The sequence below is a fragment of the Schistocerca cancellata genome, chromosome 3, assembly GCF_023864275.1.
Source record: "Schistocerca cancellata isolate TAMUIC-IGC-003103 chromosome 3, iqSchCanc2.1, whole genome shotgun sequence".
Taxonomy (NCBI): domain Eukaryota; kingdom Metazoa; phylum Arthropoda; class Insecta; order Orthoptera; family Acrididae; genus Schistocerca; species Schistocerca cancellata.
Window position 1 is genome coordinate 512757240 of NC_064628.1, and position 18377 is coordinate 512775616.

The following is an 18377-nucleotide window of genomic DNA, read 5'->3' on the forward strand; positions in this document are numbered from 1 at the left end:
AAGCCTCTCCAGTCCTTTTCCTTCACCCCTTTTCCTTCCCCTTCAGCTCTTCTGCTAGAAGAAGGAGCCACTGGCACTGAAAACTTGTAAATGTTAAATCCTTTTGTGTGTGTGTTCCCCTGCCGATGTTTGGTTAGTAACTTATTTATCTCTCCATTCACATTATTTTTACTTGTTTCAGTCATCCTTTATTATTTGGAAATCATTTTGCCACTGCTGCATCATAGCTACTAATGCCAGTTTCGGTGTGGACATCCTTAAAGATGTCAGGTCTATTTGATGCCATTAGAGCTAACATATTTCCATCATGTGGGGTTCTGCACTATCTGTTCTATGTACGAGGGGCATTCCATAAGTAATGCTATGCATTTTTTCTTTCCTGGCTAATTTTGTTCGAGAAAAAAGAGAAATTTGTCTTGGGACATCATGGAATATTCCTGCTTCAGCCCCTCGTATATGAGACAACTTTCTCAAGGTCAAATAAGGAAAGGACAGGTACTTTATTTCAGTTTCTATAGTAATGTGTCACATCACAAACAACTTTAATCTTAGCACAATTCAGTGCACTTTTAACCCGTATGGACACAGACTCTGATTCATTTACTTTATGACGATTCCATGTCTTGTAATGGTCGCCTAGTCGTAGATATTCATAATTGCTATAATCGCACTATTTCACTCCAATTTACGGAGCTTGTTAGCACTTGATGTTAGGTTGGCACTATTAAAATGCATTGTGGTAATCGCTGCTGCTTGCTGGATCGCTGCTGTGTCTCGATGCTGATGCTGGCTCTAAATCTGGTTGTCTAGGGTTAAAAACATGAGGTCCCGTGTTTTTTATGTGCTTTTGATGATAAAGATCGAGCGAAACCAACAAATATGTAAACATCAATTATTTATTACTCTGGTGACCATCTTAATTCCACTGTCCACCAAAGACCATGACACAACACAAAGTAGTACTTCCTTTACATGTTCTCTGCATTGTTTATCCACCTCAAACAATAACACACAAACACACTTTACCAAAGTGACATTCCAACTGCCTCCCGACCCTTCTTGCTGCTTGTATTTATAACATTGTCAAAGAACTACTAAAAAGAGATATAGTTTATAAGTCACATGTACATCTGTTACCATAATTTGTGCAGAAAAGTTATTAATTTGCATTGAGTGACATAATTTAACATGTTATTAAAATGACAGACAGATTTGTTGACTTGACAGAATAATTCTTTGTTACAAAAAGGCCGTTTTTTAGAAGTTTGTCAATTGACATCTCTAATTGGCATAAATAAGTAAATAACATGAATTATTAAGAATTACATTGGTTTTCGTCTAAAATAGGATTGATTACGTGAATACTGAGTAAAAACGCTCCTAGTGAACAAATAGGTTTCACTAGGTGATTTTTATTTAAGGAGATCCAAAATACCTAAGTTGGCCACTATTTTTCGTACTTCATATTAATTATTTAAGATGAACTTAGTGTTTTTACATGATGACATTTGCTGTATCAGTGATCAAGTGATATTAACTTTTGTGTGGGTCAGTTATTCAGTATAATTTAATGGGTTGACTGTTTATGGAGACATGTTATGCAATCATTGTTAACATACACAATAACTTTTCTATAATCATAAATACTCATTAAACTGGTTGAATTTGGAGGGTATCACATACTTCGGTAAAGTAAAGCCTTTAATATGTTCCGTTACAGTCTTCAGAACCAATGGCGTGGTAGACTATTATATATAGTACCACGATCTCTGTTATACATTTCACATATTTGAAATGTGCAATAAGCAATAACTTCTCAGCTGTTAAAAGTCTCCACCCCTGATATAGTTCCACTTTACAACCACATATTAGAGCCACAGTAACCCAAGCATTATCATGTGCACTAGCATCTGCATCAGTAAGTGTAAAATTGAGTGCGTATCCACAAAACACTGAAGGACCATACAGAATAACTTGCACATCTACTTTGCTCTTCATAGTAATAGCTATATTATCAATAGCCTTATATAATGTAAGGCATGAATGCCTTCTTCTCCTAAAATAATGTGGCATAACTAGTCTGTGTCGATGCTGCTGCATGTGCAGCTGCTCAACGATTGACGCCGTCTCACCAGAAACATCACTTATATAGCTGCCAGTTGTGGGTCTCAGACCTCCCATTGGCATGGTTCCCCCTCTGAGGTGTCAGTGTTGGTGAATCAGTATCTGGCATAACTAATCACTGTGGCTCTAGTACGTGGTGGTAAAGTGGAGACAGTATCAAGGCTGGAGACTTAACAGCTGAGAAGTTATTGCTTATCACACATTTCAGATATGTGAAGTGTATAACAGAGATCATGGTACATCTTGTTATATGGCTGCCATGGCACTGTTTCTGAGGAAGAGGAATCATCATGAATCAGAGTCTGTGTCCATATGGGTTAAAGGTGCACTGAATTGTGCTAAGATTAAAGTTGTTGGTGAAGTGACAGGTGGCGACATTATGCATAGCCTTCAAAATAGCATCTGTAATAGAGGTGTGTTTCAAGCAGAGAGCTGTCACTGAGTTTCTTTTGTCAGAAAACCAGATCATCACAGATACTGACAGATGCTTGCAGAACATCTATGAAGACCTGGCAGTGAACAAAAGCACAGTGACTCATTGGGTGAGGCATCTGTCATCATTGCTACAGGGTCACGCAGACCTGTCTGATCTCCTGCATGCCAGCTGGCTGCACACAGCTGTGACACCTGCAGTGTTGGAATGTGTGGACACTCTTATTCAAGATGATCAATGGATCACAGTCAAACACCTCACTGCACAACTGGGCATCTCTTTGCTGGTGCTAACACATTCATCCACCAGTTGGGGCACTCAAAAGTGTGCATCTGCTGGGTTCCTTGTCAACTAACAAAATACCATAAAGAGCAAAGAAATGACCATCTGTGTGGAGTTGTTTACCCCAGTGGGAAGCAGTACATGGTTGGTGGGAAGCACTGCTGAACAATGCAGTGTAACAGACAAGGTTCTATCTGATTCCACACAGGACCCTGTTTCACTCACAAACCATTCTAATCCTAAGCTACAAGAATCCAACAAGCTGGGTTCATATCTACTCCCATCTGAAGAGCTATCTACAGCACCATGAATGAATCCAATTGCTCTGGATCTTATGCAGCTGGCTGCACTGTCTCCTGTGTTGCCAACTGCACAACATCCTGTAGCACATACTGATAAAACTTGTTTGACTGTTCTCTCATACAAATGTCACCTTGGCAACCTATTACTCATAGGACACAACTCACACTACTGTCTTTTTGACAAGATCAACCAACTTTGAGGTTCACCACTGTGTACAGCATTTTTGCTTTGAGTGAAGTCATCAGTGACAGCATGAAATTCGTCACCCTGCTTAGCCACTTTGTGGATCTTGCAGATCAGTACGTGATACCATCCTCATCCTCCCTGCCCCCCCCCCCCCCCCCAGCAGAAAACAAATATGAGACTGTGAAGGTAGCTCTATCCTGCCACCTCACATGCTCCCCACAGGAAGAAATCTAATACAGCATTTATGATGAAGTTTTAAGAGACAAGATTCCATTGCAATTATTTATGGTACCTCCTACGCACACATACTCTAACTGGCCATGGTCACGCATTAACGTGGATCTTTGGATGCGTGCCTTATACTCATTGATCAAATATATTCTGTCATGCAGCACACACAATAAAAAGCAATGTTGATAAAAGTTATGGTTAGCATGTCTTGCAACTACAATGGCTGCATAACTGGACTCCCGCCTACAACGAGCTGAGCTGATCTCGCCTGACTCTGACATCTCTATGCTCAGTTGAAGTGATGACTTCACACAGCCACAATAAACCCCTGCTTACCCACCATCAGTTTCATGCCCATACCTGTGCAGAACATCACCAAAGACATTCTGCTCACATCTGTGCATAGCATCACCGACCACACCATGCCCCTCACACAGAATCACTTTTGCTAGTATCATACACAATATGCCACTTCCACTCATAACTGTTCTCCAAACTTCATGCATAGTTGTAGGAGGTGTACCAGACTGTGCAGGATATCTAGGTCTCCTAAATACCCACAGTGACAATGACGGACTGCATCCTCCCCAATCTTTCCACGACAACAGACTATTTGTATGGAACTTCATCAGTGGCCGACTATACCTGTTCAACACTGGCTCAGAAGTCAGTACTTCACCACCCTCTTCACCATGTCAAACACCATCCTACATGTCTCTCCAACTCTGTGCAGCAAATGATACAACAATCTGAGTCTATGGATCACAGGTCCACACAGTAAACACCAGCCACAATGATATATTCACTTGGACATTTCTCAACGCTTATGTTGCTAAACCAGTTTTTGGTGCAGACTTTCTCTATCACTTCCATTTGGTTACCAACCTGTCTGGCAGTGCACTGACTCATACAACAAGTGGCTGCTCTGCACAAGTGTTGTCAGCCAGGTCCCCTCAGCGGCCCAATGTAACAGCACAGCCCACCTACCACTGCAACCCCTGCCCCCTACAGATATACATGACATCGTCGGCTCCTTCAGGATTTCCTCCACACCATCAACTGCATTAAGCACATTTAACATCTTTATTTTTATATGCCTGAAACGAATTTTTACTTACAACATGACTACATCCAAAGACATTGAGTGGGAACTCCACATGGCACAGTAACACCTTGAGCAGCTATGTCACCCATCTACACCCGTTGTACCCATTTCCCACGAGAATGGTTCATACAGTGTGCCGTTAAGATGGAACAGTTCATAACATTATCACCATGCCCAGACCCCCCCTCTAGTACATCACAGACCATGTCAACTACCACCAGATCTACATCGGGCTGCAAGAGAAGAGCAGTGGATGAACATTCTTACAGGCTGGGATAGTTTGCCCCTCTGGCAGTTCCTGGTTTAACCCACAAAACTGATCATTAAAAACAAAACAAAGGACCATTATGGACAGCTAATAAACTTCCAGGATTTCACCCATTCCCATTATTTAGCAAGCACCTCTGTTTTTAGTGTCACTGACAGTAAGAAAGTGTGTCTACAAATATCTGGGTGTCCAGAAGACATTCACAAAATGGCTCTTATCACACCTTTTGGTTTGTTCAAGTTTATGTTTATACCACACAGACTTAAGCAATTGGTGCAAATATGGCAAACTTCCTTGATGGTTTACTATCAATTTCCCATTCTTTTATGCTTATCTCAATGATATCTTAATTTTCTCACTTGACGACACCTCCCACAACATGCAACTCAAACATGTTCTGGATACCCTCTTTCACAATGGTGTCATTATCAATGAAGAGAAATGTCAATTTCAATTCAAAGAAGTTGTCTTCCTTGGACAAACTGTAAATGCTCCAAGCACCCACCCCACACCACAATGTATAGAGACTATTCAGCAACTGCCACCATCACAAGACTATTAAGAACTATGTTGGTTCTTAGGCATGACACATTTCTGCAGAAAACACCTTCCACAGGCAGCTTCCCTGCAAATGCCATTAATGCAATCCCTCGCTGTCAAGAACACAACTAGCAAAAGCAAACTCACATGGACAACTATGCAGCCTGCTATTGAATCCCAGGCCATTACTATGGCGCCCACCCTCCTTGTTGCACAGCAGACATGAGTGACTCAGCCATCGGCATTGTGCTGCAACAAATGGTGGAGGGCATTCAGCAGTTACTGCATTTTTTTCTCATGCAAGATCATGCCATCACAAGGCAAGTGGTCTGCTTATGACAGGAAACTACTAGCACTCTACAAAGCAGTGCACTACTTCATGCAAGACATAGAAGGATGCTTCCTAACTATTTATACTCATCATCGTCCACTCACCAACTCTATTTGCAACACATCCAAGGACTCTTGCCACCAACGGTTTTGGCACAGACCACATTTATGAGCTTACCATGGATGTCTGCCACCTGAGAGACATGGAGAAAATTATGACAGACTATTTCTCATGCATCAGCACCTTGCCATCTCACTTCAACTACAAACAATTTTCTGTGGCATAGTAACAAGATCAACAGTTAAAAGCTCTCATCCATCACCCATCCATTAACCTACAGATCAATGGAGTTTATGTTTCACAAGATCGGACACATTCCCTTGTACCTCAACAATTCTGCTGAGTTGTCTTCAAGCAGCTGCATAATTTGACTCACCCCAGCATTTGTCAAACCACTCAGTTGGTGGTGGACTGGTTCATATGGCCTAACATGAAGAAATGCTGTAAACTTTGGGCTTGTGCATGTGACCTATGTTAAAAGAGCAAAGTTTCACATTATATGCAACAGCACTTAAGTCACTTCGAAATCCCAAAGTGGCATTTTCGACATGTGAATATTTACCTTGTCAGCCCACTTCTTGCCTCCACTGGCGAATGATACATTCTGCTGGAAATAAATTGTGTTACACACTGGCCTGAAGCAATATGACTAAAAGAGATAACAGCTGAATCTACCACCATAGTATTTACTGAAATGAGAATTTCACACTTTGGCTACCTCATATCCACCACAACTATATAAATAAATGCCATCTGGCTAGGGCCTCCTGTCAGGTAGATCGTTTGTCTGGTGCAAGTCTTTCGAGTTGACGCCACTTCAGTGACATGCTGTTGATGGGGATGAAATGATGATGATAAGGACAACACAACACCCAGTCCCTGAGTGGAGAAAATCTCTGTCCCAGCAAGGAATCGAACCCAGGCCGTTAGGCATGACATTCCGTTGTGCTGACCACTCAGCTACCAGAAATGGACTCCACCACAACTAACCAGGGCCCACAGTTTGAATCTGCCATATTCCTAGAATTGTGCAGTATGGCAGGTACAAAGTGATTCCAAAGCACTACTAAGTCCTATCGAGCAGTGGCACTGCACATTAAAGGCAGCCCCCATGTGCCGTGGTGGACTATGGACTGAGGCACTATTTTGGATACTTCTGGGAGTCCACACAGCACAAAAACATGAACTCAGAGCCTCATTGGCTGAAATCTAATTTGGAAAAACGCTATCTCTACCAGCCAACATTGTGTTCCAAGAACCATCAATTATGCCACCACACCTATCTGACCTGGTCTTTCATGTCAAGCAACACACTGCTTACCTCCACATACCTCCACTCCTTCCGCACTTGCTGTCTAAAGTCTTTCTACATAAAGTACTTAAAGACTATAACTTTATAATGTTATGAGATGACATGGTACAATTGCCCTACATCCTCATACTCAGGCTCCCAAAAGGTGTTTTGAAAATACTATCGTACCTTTCACATATTATTATAGCATCTATTAACCGTGTCAAACCTGCAAGGCCACTACAAATATATCACTAGACAACAACAATTGCCAAGTTCTCCCCTATGCTACACCTGTTGACCTCCACTAATGAAGCCATACTGTCAATCTTCAAATTGTGACTGGACATCCATGAATTCCAATGACCATCTTTGCACATAATTTCAACATTTCCAACTATTGCACGACCACAATGTTGCTGTTTTGCCCTCACTGTGGTGCACAATTTATGCTGTTGGACAATGGTTCTCATGCCAGACATCAGGTGCTATGGATAACACTCTCATGCATCTGTGACAGTGAATTTCACTGATGACCTCTCCGTTGAGCAGCCTAAACACTGCAATACACTCCTGGAAATTGAAATAAGAACACCGTGAATTCATTGTCCCAGGAAGGGGAAACTTTATTGACACATTCCTGGGGTCAGATACATCACATGATCACACTGACAGAACCACAGGCACATAGACACAGGCAACAGAGCATGCACAATGTCGGCACTAGTACAGTGTATATCCACCTTTCGCAGCAATGCAGGCTGCTATTCTCCCATGGAGACGATCGTAGAGATGCTGGATGTAGTCCTGTGGAACGGCTTGCCATGCCATTTCCACCTGGCGCCTCAGTTGGACCAGCGTTCGTGCTGGACGTGCAGACCGCGTGAGACGACGCTTCATCCAGTCCCAAACATGCTCAATGGGGGACAGATCCGGAGATCTTGCTGGCCAGGGTAGTTGACTTACACCTTCTAGAGCACGTTGGGTGGCACGGGATACATGCGGACGTGCATTGTCCTGTTGGAACAGCAAGTGCCCTTGCCGGTCTAGGAATGGTAGAACGATGGGTTCGATGACGGTTTGGATGTACCGTGCACTATTCAGTGTCCCCTCGACGATCACCAGTGGTGTACGGCCAGTGTAGGAGATCGCTCCCCACACCATGATGCCGGGTGTTGGCCCTGTGTGCCTCGGTCGTATGCAGTCCTGATTGTGGCGCTCACCTGCACGGCGCCAAACACGCATACGACCATCATTGGCACCAAGGCAGAAGCGACTCTCATAGCTGAAGACGACACGTCTCCATTCGTCCCTCCATTCACGCCTGTCGCAACACCACTGGAGGCGGGCTGCACAATGTTGGGGCGTGAGCGGAAGACGGCCTAACGGTGTGCGGGACCGTAGCCCAGCTTCATGGAGACGGTTGCGAATGGTCCTCGCCGATACCCCAGGAGCAACAGTGTCCCTAATTTGCTGGGAAGTGGCGGTGCGGTCCCCTACGGCACTGCGTAGGATCCTACGGTCTTGGCGTGCATCCGTGCGTCGCTGCGGTCCGGTCCCAGGTCGACAGGCACGTGCACCTTCCGCCGACCACTGGCGACAACATCGATGTACTGTGGAGACCTCACACCCCACGTGTTGAGCAATTCAGCGGTACGTCCACCTGGCCTCCTGCATGCCCACTATACGCCCTCGCTCAAAGTCCGTCAGCTGCACATACGGTTCACGTCCACACTGTCGCGGCATGCTACCAGTGTTAAAGACTGCGATGGAGCTCTGTATGCCACGGCAAACTGGCTGACACTGACGGCGGCAGTGCACAAATGCTGCGCAGCTAGCGCCATTCGACGGCCAACACCGTGGTTCCTGGTGTGTCCGCTGTGCCGTGCGTGTCATCATTGCTTGTACAGCCCTCTCGCAGTGTCCGGAGCAAGTATGGTGGGTCTGACACACCGGTGTCAATGTGTTCTTTTTTCCATTTCCAGGAGTGTACATTAAACAGAGCTGATATCCATTAACAAAATATCCATCCATGAAGCACTTCTTTATTCTGGAATCAAAATTTCCAGCAATTACTTCTCCAGTAAGTCATGTCTGTGCCACACAATCAAACAGTTTCTGCAGCTTTGGCATTTCACCATACTACAGAGTAGCAGGTACAGTCATTTTTAATGTACACACTGGCACTCTGATTACCAAGAAAACAGGAGTCTGATCTGCTTCTTACAGAAAACATTTTTCAAGTTTACTGTTCAACAACATCAAGTGATCCTTGTTTTTAATGTTCCCATTCATGCACTCATGTATTCCATTTGCTTGTTGTGCTCATCTCACAATCAATTCCCTTCTTTTTAAAACAGGTTTTCATTTCATTTGAAAAATATTCATCTCTGTTATTGCAGTGGAATCTACCAGTCCTCAAACTGAAATGAGGTTTTGCCATAGCTTCAGACCATTTAAAGCTTTCTAGTATTATTGGTTTATTTTGCATCATGTGCCACGTTACCATTGACATAGCTGACAACATTGATTTCTCTGAATCATATTGCCTTCAGAAGAGTTCCAGTTTTTGCTACACTAATCCCTACCTACCTTTCAATGATCTGCACTTTATCAATGCCTTTTAAGTCATTCACAAAGTGTTCACTCACACCAGAGTCCAAAGGAAAGGAAACCAAATCATTAAATGTGCCAGTCAAAAAATATTTTTTGAAAACACTACCAGTAATAGAATTGAATTCTAATTCTTTAATTTTGTTTGTTGGATTCCAAAGGCAATCAAATAATCATGCAAAACTAAGAGGGAATTTTACGTTGCAGTTAGAATGTCTAAGGACACAACAAAAATCCTGATGAATTTGCATTTGCGAATAATGACTACCATCAGCTGTGGAATGGAGTTTTCACTGTCATCATTCCATTCTACAGCTGATGGTAGTCAATATTCACAATTGCAAATTCATCTAGTGTGTTTTGTAACAGCTGTGATCGCCACAGTGCATTGTCAGCAGAATAACACAGGCGCTGGAATATCTTACAACAAAAATTAGCCTCATAAAATGTACTGTAAGATCCTGGGCAAGTTTAAGCAAAAACGAAAATCATTTTTTATGAACATGCAATTGATAACTCAATAATAAAATGAAGACTATTTGGCATATTGTTGGATGGGAGACAGGGAAGAACAAAAGTACTTTCAGAGATTTCAGAATAAAAATGAAGGAAATATTGTATGTAATCCTGAAAACAAAGCACATATTTTCAACAAACACTTCTTGTCACTGTCGGAATGAATAGTCTGCAAGGGCTCTTTTAATGAAACCTTGAGTTTTATGCAAAACATTGTTCCCAGAAATATCAGTAATATCTGTATTAGCCCTGTCACAGTATCTGGAACTGAAAGAACAATAATTAGTCTGAAGAATAAGAATTCCACTGGAGTAGATAATATTGCTAACAATTTGTTGAGACACTGCTATGCTCCTATAAGAGACACACTTAGCCATATTTCCAATGTGTTCTTACACCAAGGAGATGTGTGCCACAGATTCAAATATGCTATTGTGAAACCCATCTTCGCAAAAGGTGGGAAAGTGGAAGTATACAAGAATTTGGTGTCATCTAGATAGATTTAATGCTCTCAGTGAAAGACAGTATGGTTTCTGAAAGGGTCTGTCAAGCAAACAAGGAATCTATGCTTTTATAAAAGAAGTTCTGGAGTCTCTAAATGACAAAATGGTGACAACTGGATTATTTTGTGATTTACCAAAAACCTTTGACACTCTGAACTGCTGAGTACTATTACAGATAGCTACATTATAGGAATAACTGGTGTATCAAATAAAAGATTACAGTCATACCTCAAAGACATGAAGCAGAAAGTACTATTAGACACCATAGACTATTTTTGTGGTGGTCTGGTTTCATCAGAGTGGAGAAGCATCAGATTTGGAGTGCCACAAGAATCCATTCTTGCTCCTTTCATGTTCCTGATATTATAAATGACTTATCATGATATAAGAATGCTATCACTGTAAAGATGACATGTTGAGTTGCAGGCAGGCATGACAAACTGATTGTTGCACATTTGAGCTTTCAGCCAAAGCTTTCTTCAGAAAAGTAAACACACACACATTTACACAAGTAAGCACACCTCATGCACACATGAGCCCTATCTCCATTCCCTCCATAGTAGCATGAGGTGTGCTTGCTAGTGTGCGTTCTCCTTTCTGAAAAAAGCTTTGGCCAGAAGCTCAAATGTGTAACAGTCTTTTTGTCATGCCTGTCTGTAACTTGGTCTGTCATCTTTATAGTGAGTAGCAGTATATTCTTTTCATGATTTTTTTATATTCCAATCTGACTTTACATTGTTTGAATTTACCAGAAAGTACAAAGCTACAGTGCAATTTTACAATTTTTGTGGATGGCACCAACATTATGATTGATGGTTTACATGTGAAAATCTTGTAAAATCTATTCTCACCAATTTAGTAAAATGGTTTAGTGTGAATGGACTCTGATCAAACTTTAATAAAACCAACTTTTTAAAGTCACTGCAATTGCCAAAACTAAGGAAGAGCTAACTGTTAAGTATGCCACACAAATGATAGAAAGAGTTGAAACAACAAAGTTCCTGCATATTATGATTAAACACAGAGTGAACTGATCTCATCATTCTCATATAATAAACCTTCAGAAGAGACGCAGCTCATCAATTTCTGTGTTATGTATTATATCTGGGAGCAGTGAATAAAACACTGTGAAAGCAGCATACTAGAGATACTTCCATTCTCTAATAGCATATGGAATTATATTTTGCAGAAACCAATCCCAAGCAAAGAGAATATTGTTGGCCCAAAAACAAATTATAAGTTCTGTATCTGACAGTGATTCAGATTCCCCGCCTAATGTTGAAGTGGACATGTCTGAGGTACTAAGGCTGTGGCATGCCATAATAGAGGAGCTGCTGCCAAGATATGCACGTCACAAGGTGTCACACCCAGTGGCAACTGTCTGCTACTCAGCCTATGGCCCAGGCTCAGTGCACGGCTCACTCCTTGCTGTACTTTGTAGCTGTTCATATTGCACCACTCCATGGCCAAAGTGACTTAGTGTGTTTCCAGTCTCAAGTGATTAATGGTATGAAACTGTTGTATTGCTATGTTGACTTTGCTATGTCCCAGATGTGTTAGTGCTTGGCTCATTTTGTGAACTCATTCTATTGCAGACTTACAGGAACACATGTTCATTTCCCTGTGGTTTGGAGTACCCACTGGAAAAAGTGATGATAAACAGTTTCTACCTATGCCATGCAGGACAGAAAAGGAAGAATAATGAGAGATGCAGGCTGTAGATGTAGTTATTGAAATCTTGTTTGGAAACTAAAAATTCTTAATATGATTTCCCAGTATGTATATTTGCTTATGTGTTTCATTAGTAAAAATACTGAATTGTATAAAAGAAACAGTGAATACCATGAATACAATACAAGGAGAAAACACAATTTCCACAATGATTGTAAATATCTGAAGATGGTGCAGAAGGGAGTGCAGTACAGGAGCATGTATGCTTATAATGCTCTTCCTCCTGATACTAAATGTAAGTTTGATAAGCCCATGTTGAGGGAGTATCTGAGACAATTTCTTCTGGGAAGGTCATTTTGCAGTTTGGAAGAGTTTCTTCATCACAATGAGAAACCCTCCTAGAACTCTAAAATTTATGTGTGATGTAATACAATGAAAGACTGAACAGTTATGTAGATAGTCATGTAGCAAACACAGATCTTTTCAGTGGTTTCCTCATTATTTTTAATTTGCCATGTCTGCTATATCATGTAATTTGTCATCTAACCACTTACATATAATGAAAATATGATCTAACTTTTGAATTTTGTGTAACATTACTACCTACCTATTGGTGTGTTTAGAAAGATCACGCCAACTGTTATATAGTCCAGTAACGGTATCACAGAAAAGGCCCTTCGCTTGCAAAAAATGAGGTAGTAGATCTTATTTTCTATAGTATGCACTTAGTTGTGAGAGCATGTAGAATGCAAGTTTTCAACCTTCAAAGACCTCAGGATAATTTTTTGTAGGAAAAAAAAAACCGTAAAAAATGTTGGCACTTCTTTCAGATTTTCACTTATTGCTCAGAAAATATGCACCCTACTGAAAATTTTACTGTTACCAAAATGACAGCACATTAAATTTTTCCTCTAATGACCTACTTCAATGTCAAAATTGGTGCAGTCATTTGGCCACAATCAGTTGTCATAGCTTGGTCATTTTTACCAGCCTGGCCAAAAAGTCAGCAACAATGTGTGTAATTCAAAAACAGCTACTCCAAATGAAAAAGTCAAGTAATCAAAGTTGTAGAGCATGTGTTACAAAAACATCTAGTTTTTCAGTTTTAAGCAGTATTAAGCATTCACACACTTGAAAGTCAAAATAATTCCATTTTGTAGCTTTTTGTAAGTCGAAGTCATTCAGTGAAATGTAATTTCCAATAGGAAGACATAAATATGTCTCACCTTTGGGTGTAGATGTATCTACAGATCTCCCTTGAATGACATGTCATAAACCGCAAGGCTGCTACCCCCTCCATTCCTTTTATTGTTTCCATTGTTAGTCGTGCCCAGTCTTCCTGTCTTGTCTGAAGGACACATCCAAAACTCCTTGTCTTCCAAAATTCTCATTTCTGTATTTGAATTTACTTTTGTTGTGTGGTCAGTTCATTTAATACAAGTGGCCAAATTGTATGGAGGTGTGTTTTACATGTGACGGCAATTGGGCAGATGGTGATGTGGTAAAAGTGAAACATTAAGGACTGGAAACACTACTACAACCCGGTTAGGATAGGTAAATCACAGTGCACTGTAAGTTATTAACTGGTCTGGCTGAAGCTGATGTGCACAGTGCTTATCAGAAGTACAATAACCCAAAACTGATTAGATCATATTTGACAAAAGGCCCTGCACCGTCAATGTCAAATCTTCAATCATACAAGAAGGTATTTGATTTTAATAAACACTGCTTTTATTGTGGCAAGGAAATTGATGCTAGTTGGGAGGAACTTAGCAGACTTCCCTATGCAAAACGAAATAATGTTCATAAGGTGATGAAACTTGAATTAAAAGATACTGTTACTGGGGTAGCTGAAAAGCAATGTCATGAATGTGCCTGTGAAGTACTGGGACATATATTATAACCTCAAAGTTACAACACTTGCACCCTCCACTGTAGGTCTCAAGATAGGGAAGAATAGGATTCCTACCATAAACCCATTAACATTGTTTCACAGAATGTGTGTTATCAAGCAGTCTGATAAAGTCTTGAAGTTCTGTTTCTCATCTGAAATTTCCCCACACCCCATGTAATTGTTCAGAGAAGGGTACAAAATCACTTCTCTATGATGCATTCACACCTCTCCAACAGAATGACAAACCCAAAATAAGAAGCTTAGTGGTGGATCATAGTCACCTGCTCCATATATTAGTTTGGCACATCAAAGAAAACTTTGGAGTCATCTGCATGAAATATGAAACCTATTTGTGAAAGCACTACAGATCTGAAATCACAGTTATATTTTATGGCTACCCAAGTGATGCTTTGAAAATGGGAACAAAGTCTTCTGAAAGATCTTGTTGTTTAAAGACACCAGGTTCTTCATCAGATATCATTTTTGATGAAGATAAAAGTGCTGCAGTCATGCAGAAGAAGTTTTTGTGAACGAGAGCAACAAGAACCACTTGATTTTGATGCTCATGAAGAAATTTATGGATGGAGGTATTCAAGTGCTGCAGACAAAAGAAGATGCAGATTCATTAATTGTGGAAGCGGCTATTTCCCCAAGCTGCTGAGTCTGACAGTGTGGCAATCATGAACGAGGACACTGATGTGCTTGTTCTCCTAATGGATCAAGGAAACAACTACAGTAACTTGTACTTCCATAAACATGGAAGAGCGAAATCAGCAGGAGTGTGGTACACCAGTAGTTCTTCCAATTTTGATCCTGTAGTTTTCAACCATGCGTTCACAGGACACACCACATCCTCTCTTTTTTGGGCAAGGGCAAGGGCACTTACTAAACCTTACAGAGCAATAGTCACAGTTGATGTTAGCACTGTGTGGGAATTCCAAATGTGTGACATTGGACAAGCTCAGGTATGAACATTCTGTAAGGTCTGCTCTGAAAAATCTTTCAAACTCGAAAGGCTACCGCCAACATCAGATGCAGCAAGGTGGAACTCATTGTGATCCTACCATCAAGTGCAATCTTGGCTGGGGAAGAAAACTGATCCAAGCCAGAGGGGATGATAAAAAAACATATCAGGCTTGTTTCCTGTGACAATGACAAAAGATGTGACACTACACATGCTACTGAAGATGGTTTCTTGCACATGCAAAACAGAATGCACAGCATTATGTGGATATCGCAAATCTGGACTGAACTACCAAACACTGTTTTGGCTTATCTTGCAAGAACGTACAAGAAACAGAGATTGATGAACATGAGGAAGAGATTGAAGATACATTCCAGAACAAGGAAGTTGCTGAAGGTGCCAAAATGGATCCTAAAGGCCGGATGCTGGACCAGAACCCGGCACAGTCTCCCAAATGACCTTGATGGAATTGAAATTTGATGAAATGTGAATCTCTGATATTTAAATTGTGTGTGTGTGTGTTTTTTTTTTTTAAATATTGTCATGCCCTTTTGTTCATTCATTTGAACAAATTTTTATATTACTCATACGTAAATACATATCAGCCATTACTATGTAATTGGTTTTCATTTTAAGAAGCCACTCTTAGCAATAAGGCATAAATAAAAATGAATAAAAATACACATGACTGAAGAAAATTAGAAAGATATAGATAGAAAGCTTATAGTGCTCATTATGGAAATGTCTTCCCACTTTAATTGAATAACTTTGACTTTAAAAAAATTGGCATTCAGGTATATGAACGCTTAATAGTTCCTAACACTGAAGAACTAGATGTTTTATAACATGAAATTTCATGCTCTACAACTCTGATAATGACCTTTTTCATCTGGAGTAGCTGTTTTTTTAGTTACATGTGTTGGAGCCATCTTTTTAGCCAAGTTAGCAAAAATGACTGAACTTTGACAATTGATCATGGTCAAATGGCTGCACCAATTTTGACTTTGAAATTGTCTCATTCAACGCAAAATGTAATGCTCTTTTATTTTGGCAACAGTAAAATTTTCAGTAGAGTGCATTAGTTTCTGAGTAATAGGTCAAAACCTGAAAAAGGAACAAAATTTCTTGTATTTTTTTGGCCACAAAAAGTTGTCCTGAGGGTTTTGAAGGTCAAACATACTTTCACCTTTATGCACAAGGCAAAAAACTGAAATCCTGTACCTCATTTATTGCAAGCAGAAGGTACGCCTTTACTGAACCAACATTAAATGCAGAAAAGAGGAACTGGCATACACTATATCCTTATGAGGTTATCAATTCAGTTCAATTCGATCTCTTTACTCATCCATTAACAATATATATTATATGGACGTAGTCAATTGCAATATAGTTTCTTCACTGAGAGATTGATGGAGTATGAAACAAATAAAAAAATAAATAAATAAAACAACATATTTAACTCTCTCTACTACTACTACTACTAATACTACTCTCTCTCTCTCTCTCTCTCTCTCTCTCTCTCTCTCTCTCTCTCTCTCTCACACACACACACACACACACACACATATACACACACACAAATTAAGTGAAGCAACTGTCAGAAACAGCCTTAATAAACAAGCATCAATAAATTACTGTAATCTATTTGTGGTTACCTGAGCTACATATACATATACATAGTAAAATCAATGGGAAAAACTGCTCCTTGGAGGGAGAGAGAGAGAGAAGAAAAAAAGAAAAGAAAGAAAGAAAGAAAACTGCTGATTCTTCAGTTACAAGAAATAGCTGCTGTTCATTTCCCAATCATAGCTCAGTATTTGCAAGCCCATCATGGCATTAATAATAGTAGTTACCCATTAACCATACAACAGAGGTCTCGTCTGATGACAATGAGCATTGCCACATGTCAAGCAGCTAACAAGGACCTTCAATTATTGAATCTAACTACAACTTGTACTACTCTGTACCCTAAGCAAGGAGATAAAAGTAACATGGAAATTACTTTATCAGTTATTGTCAGTTCTATAAATGTGTATTTGTAGAAGTTGAGACTTTCATTGTTTCTTGATTTGCAGCTTTTGTTTCATAATTTTGATCATATAGCAGCTGAGTTCTACTTCCTAATTTCTGTCAAATTTTCTAAAGCTACTATTTTTTTTCCAAAATATGAAGTAATTTATCTCTAACTGTATACAGTCCACTTATTTTATCCAGACTAAAATATATACCACATTTTTCCTTTATAGCTCACTTTCCATTTCTTCATTGGTGTAACAGGTTTAAACAGGATCCCTTCAGCACCAAATTCATTATCATTAGCTCCAAACAAAACAGTATCTGGTATTTTTTGACTGCACAGAAGACCTATTCCAGGCACCTACAATTGATAAAATTCTTAAAAAGTTTATGCATATTAAGAAAAATGTAATGTACTTTAAAGTAAACGTTTATTCAGCAAACAAATAGTCTTATTATTTACTTACGATTAAATAGCAAAGACCATTTATCACCCCTAATGGTCTTCGTTCACTACCAGCAACAAAATAAAAACCTTTCTTGTTGGTTGCCATGAAGAATACTGCATCAAATGCCTAAAAAAAAAAAATAAGCAATGAGTTTATATAAATTCTTTTATTGAGTCACCAAACTTTTGTAAGTAATTATTTGACATCAAAAAATTGGTATGAACACCACTGTACTCTATGATACACATTAATGTTCAAAGTAAGATATGTGTACTATTTTTAACGCTAATAGATGGCAAAGAGAGAGAGAGAGAGAGGGGGGGGGGGGGGGATGTCAGGCAGGGAGGAAAGAAAGCACCCTAAAGGTGTGTTTACACCTATGCACCTTGTGGCTAATTGTTTGTGGCTGTAGCTTGCCTCACATGTAAGTACTGGAGCCCAGAATTAACACAGGTGTGAATGGAACTCGTATGTACGTGTTAAGAAAAAGCATGCAACCGACTTGCGTGCCTCTACTTCCGAGTAGGGCAAGATACAGCCACACGGTGATGAGCCGCAAGATGCACAGGTGTAAACGCACTGTGTTCCTTCAGTCCC

The 18377-nt window shown here is 40.2% G+C and overlaps 1 protein-coding gene across 1 annotated transcript in view; it reads right to left on the reverse strand.

Moving 5' to 3' along the window:
* LOC126176762 (uncharacterized) overlaps positions 1 to 18377 on the reverse strand; it is a 212106-nt gene that overhangs the window by 130750 nt on the left and 62979 nt on the right. The window contains exons 3-4 of the mRNA XM_049923930.1: positions 17799 to 17906; positions 17544 to 17692 (exon numbers count right to left, since the gene is read on the reverse strand). Coding sequence (XP_049779887.1) covers positions 17544 to 17692; positions 17799 to 17906 — 257 coding nt within the window. The remainder of the gene's footprint in view (positions 1 to 17543; positions 17693 to 17798; positions 17907 to 18377) is intronic.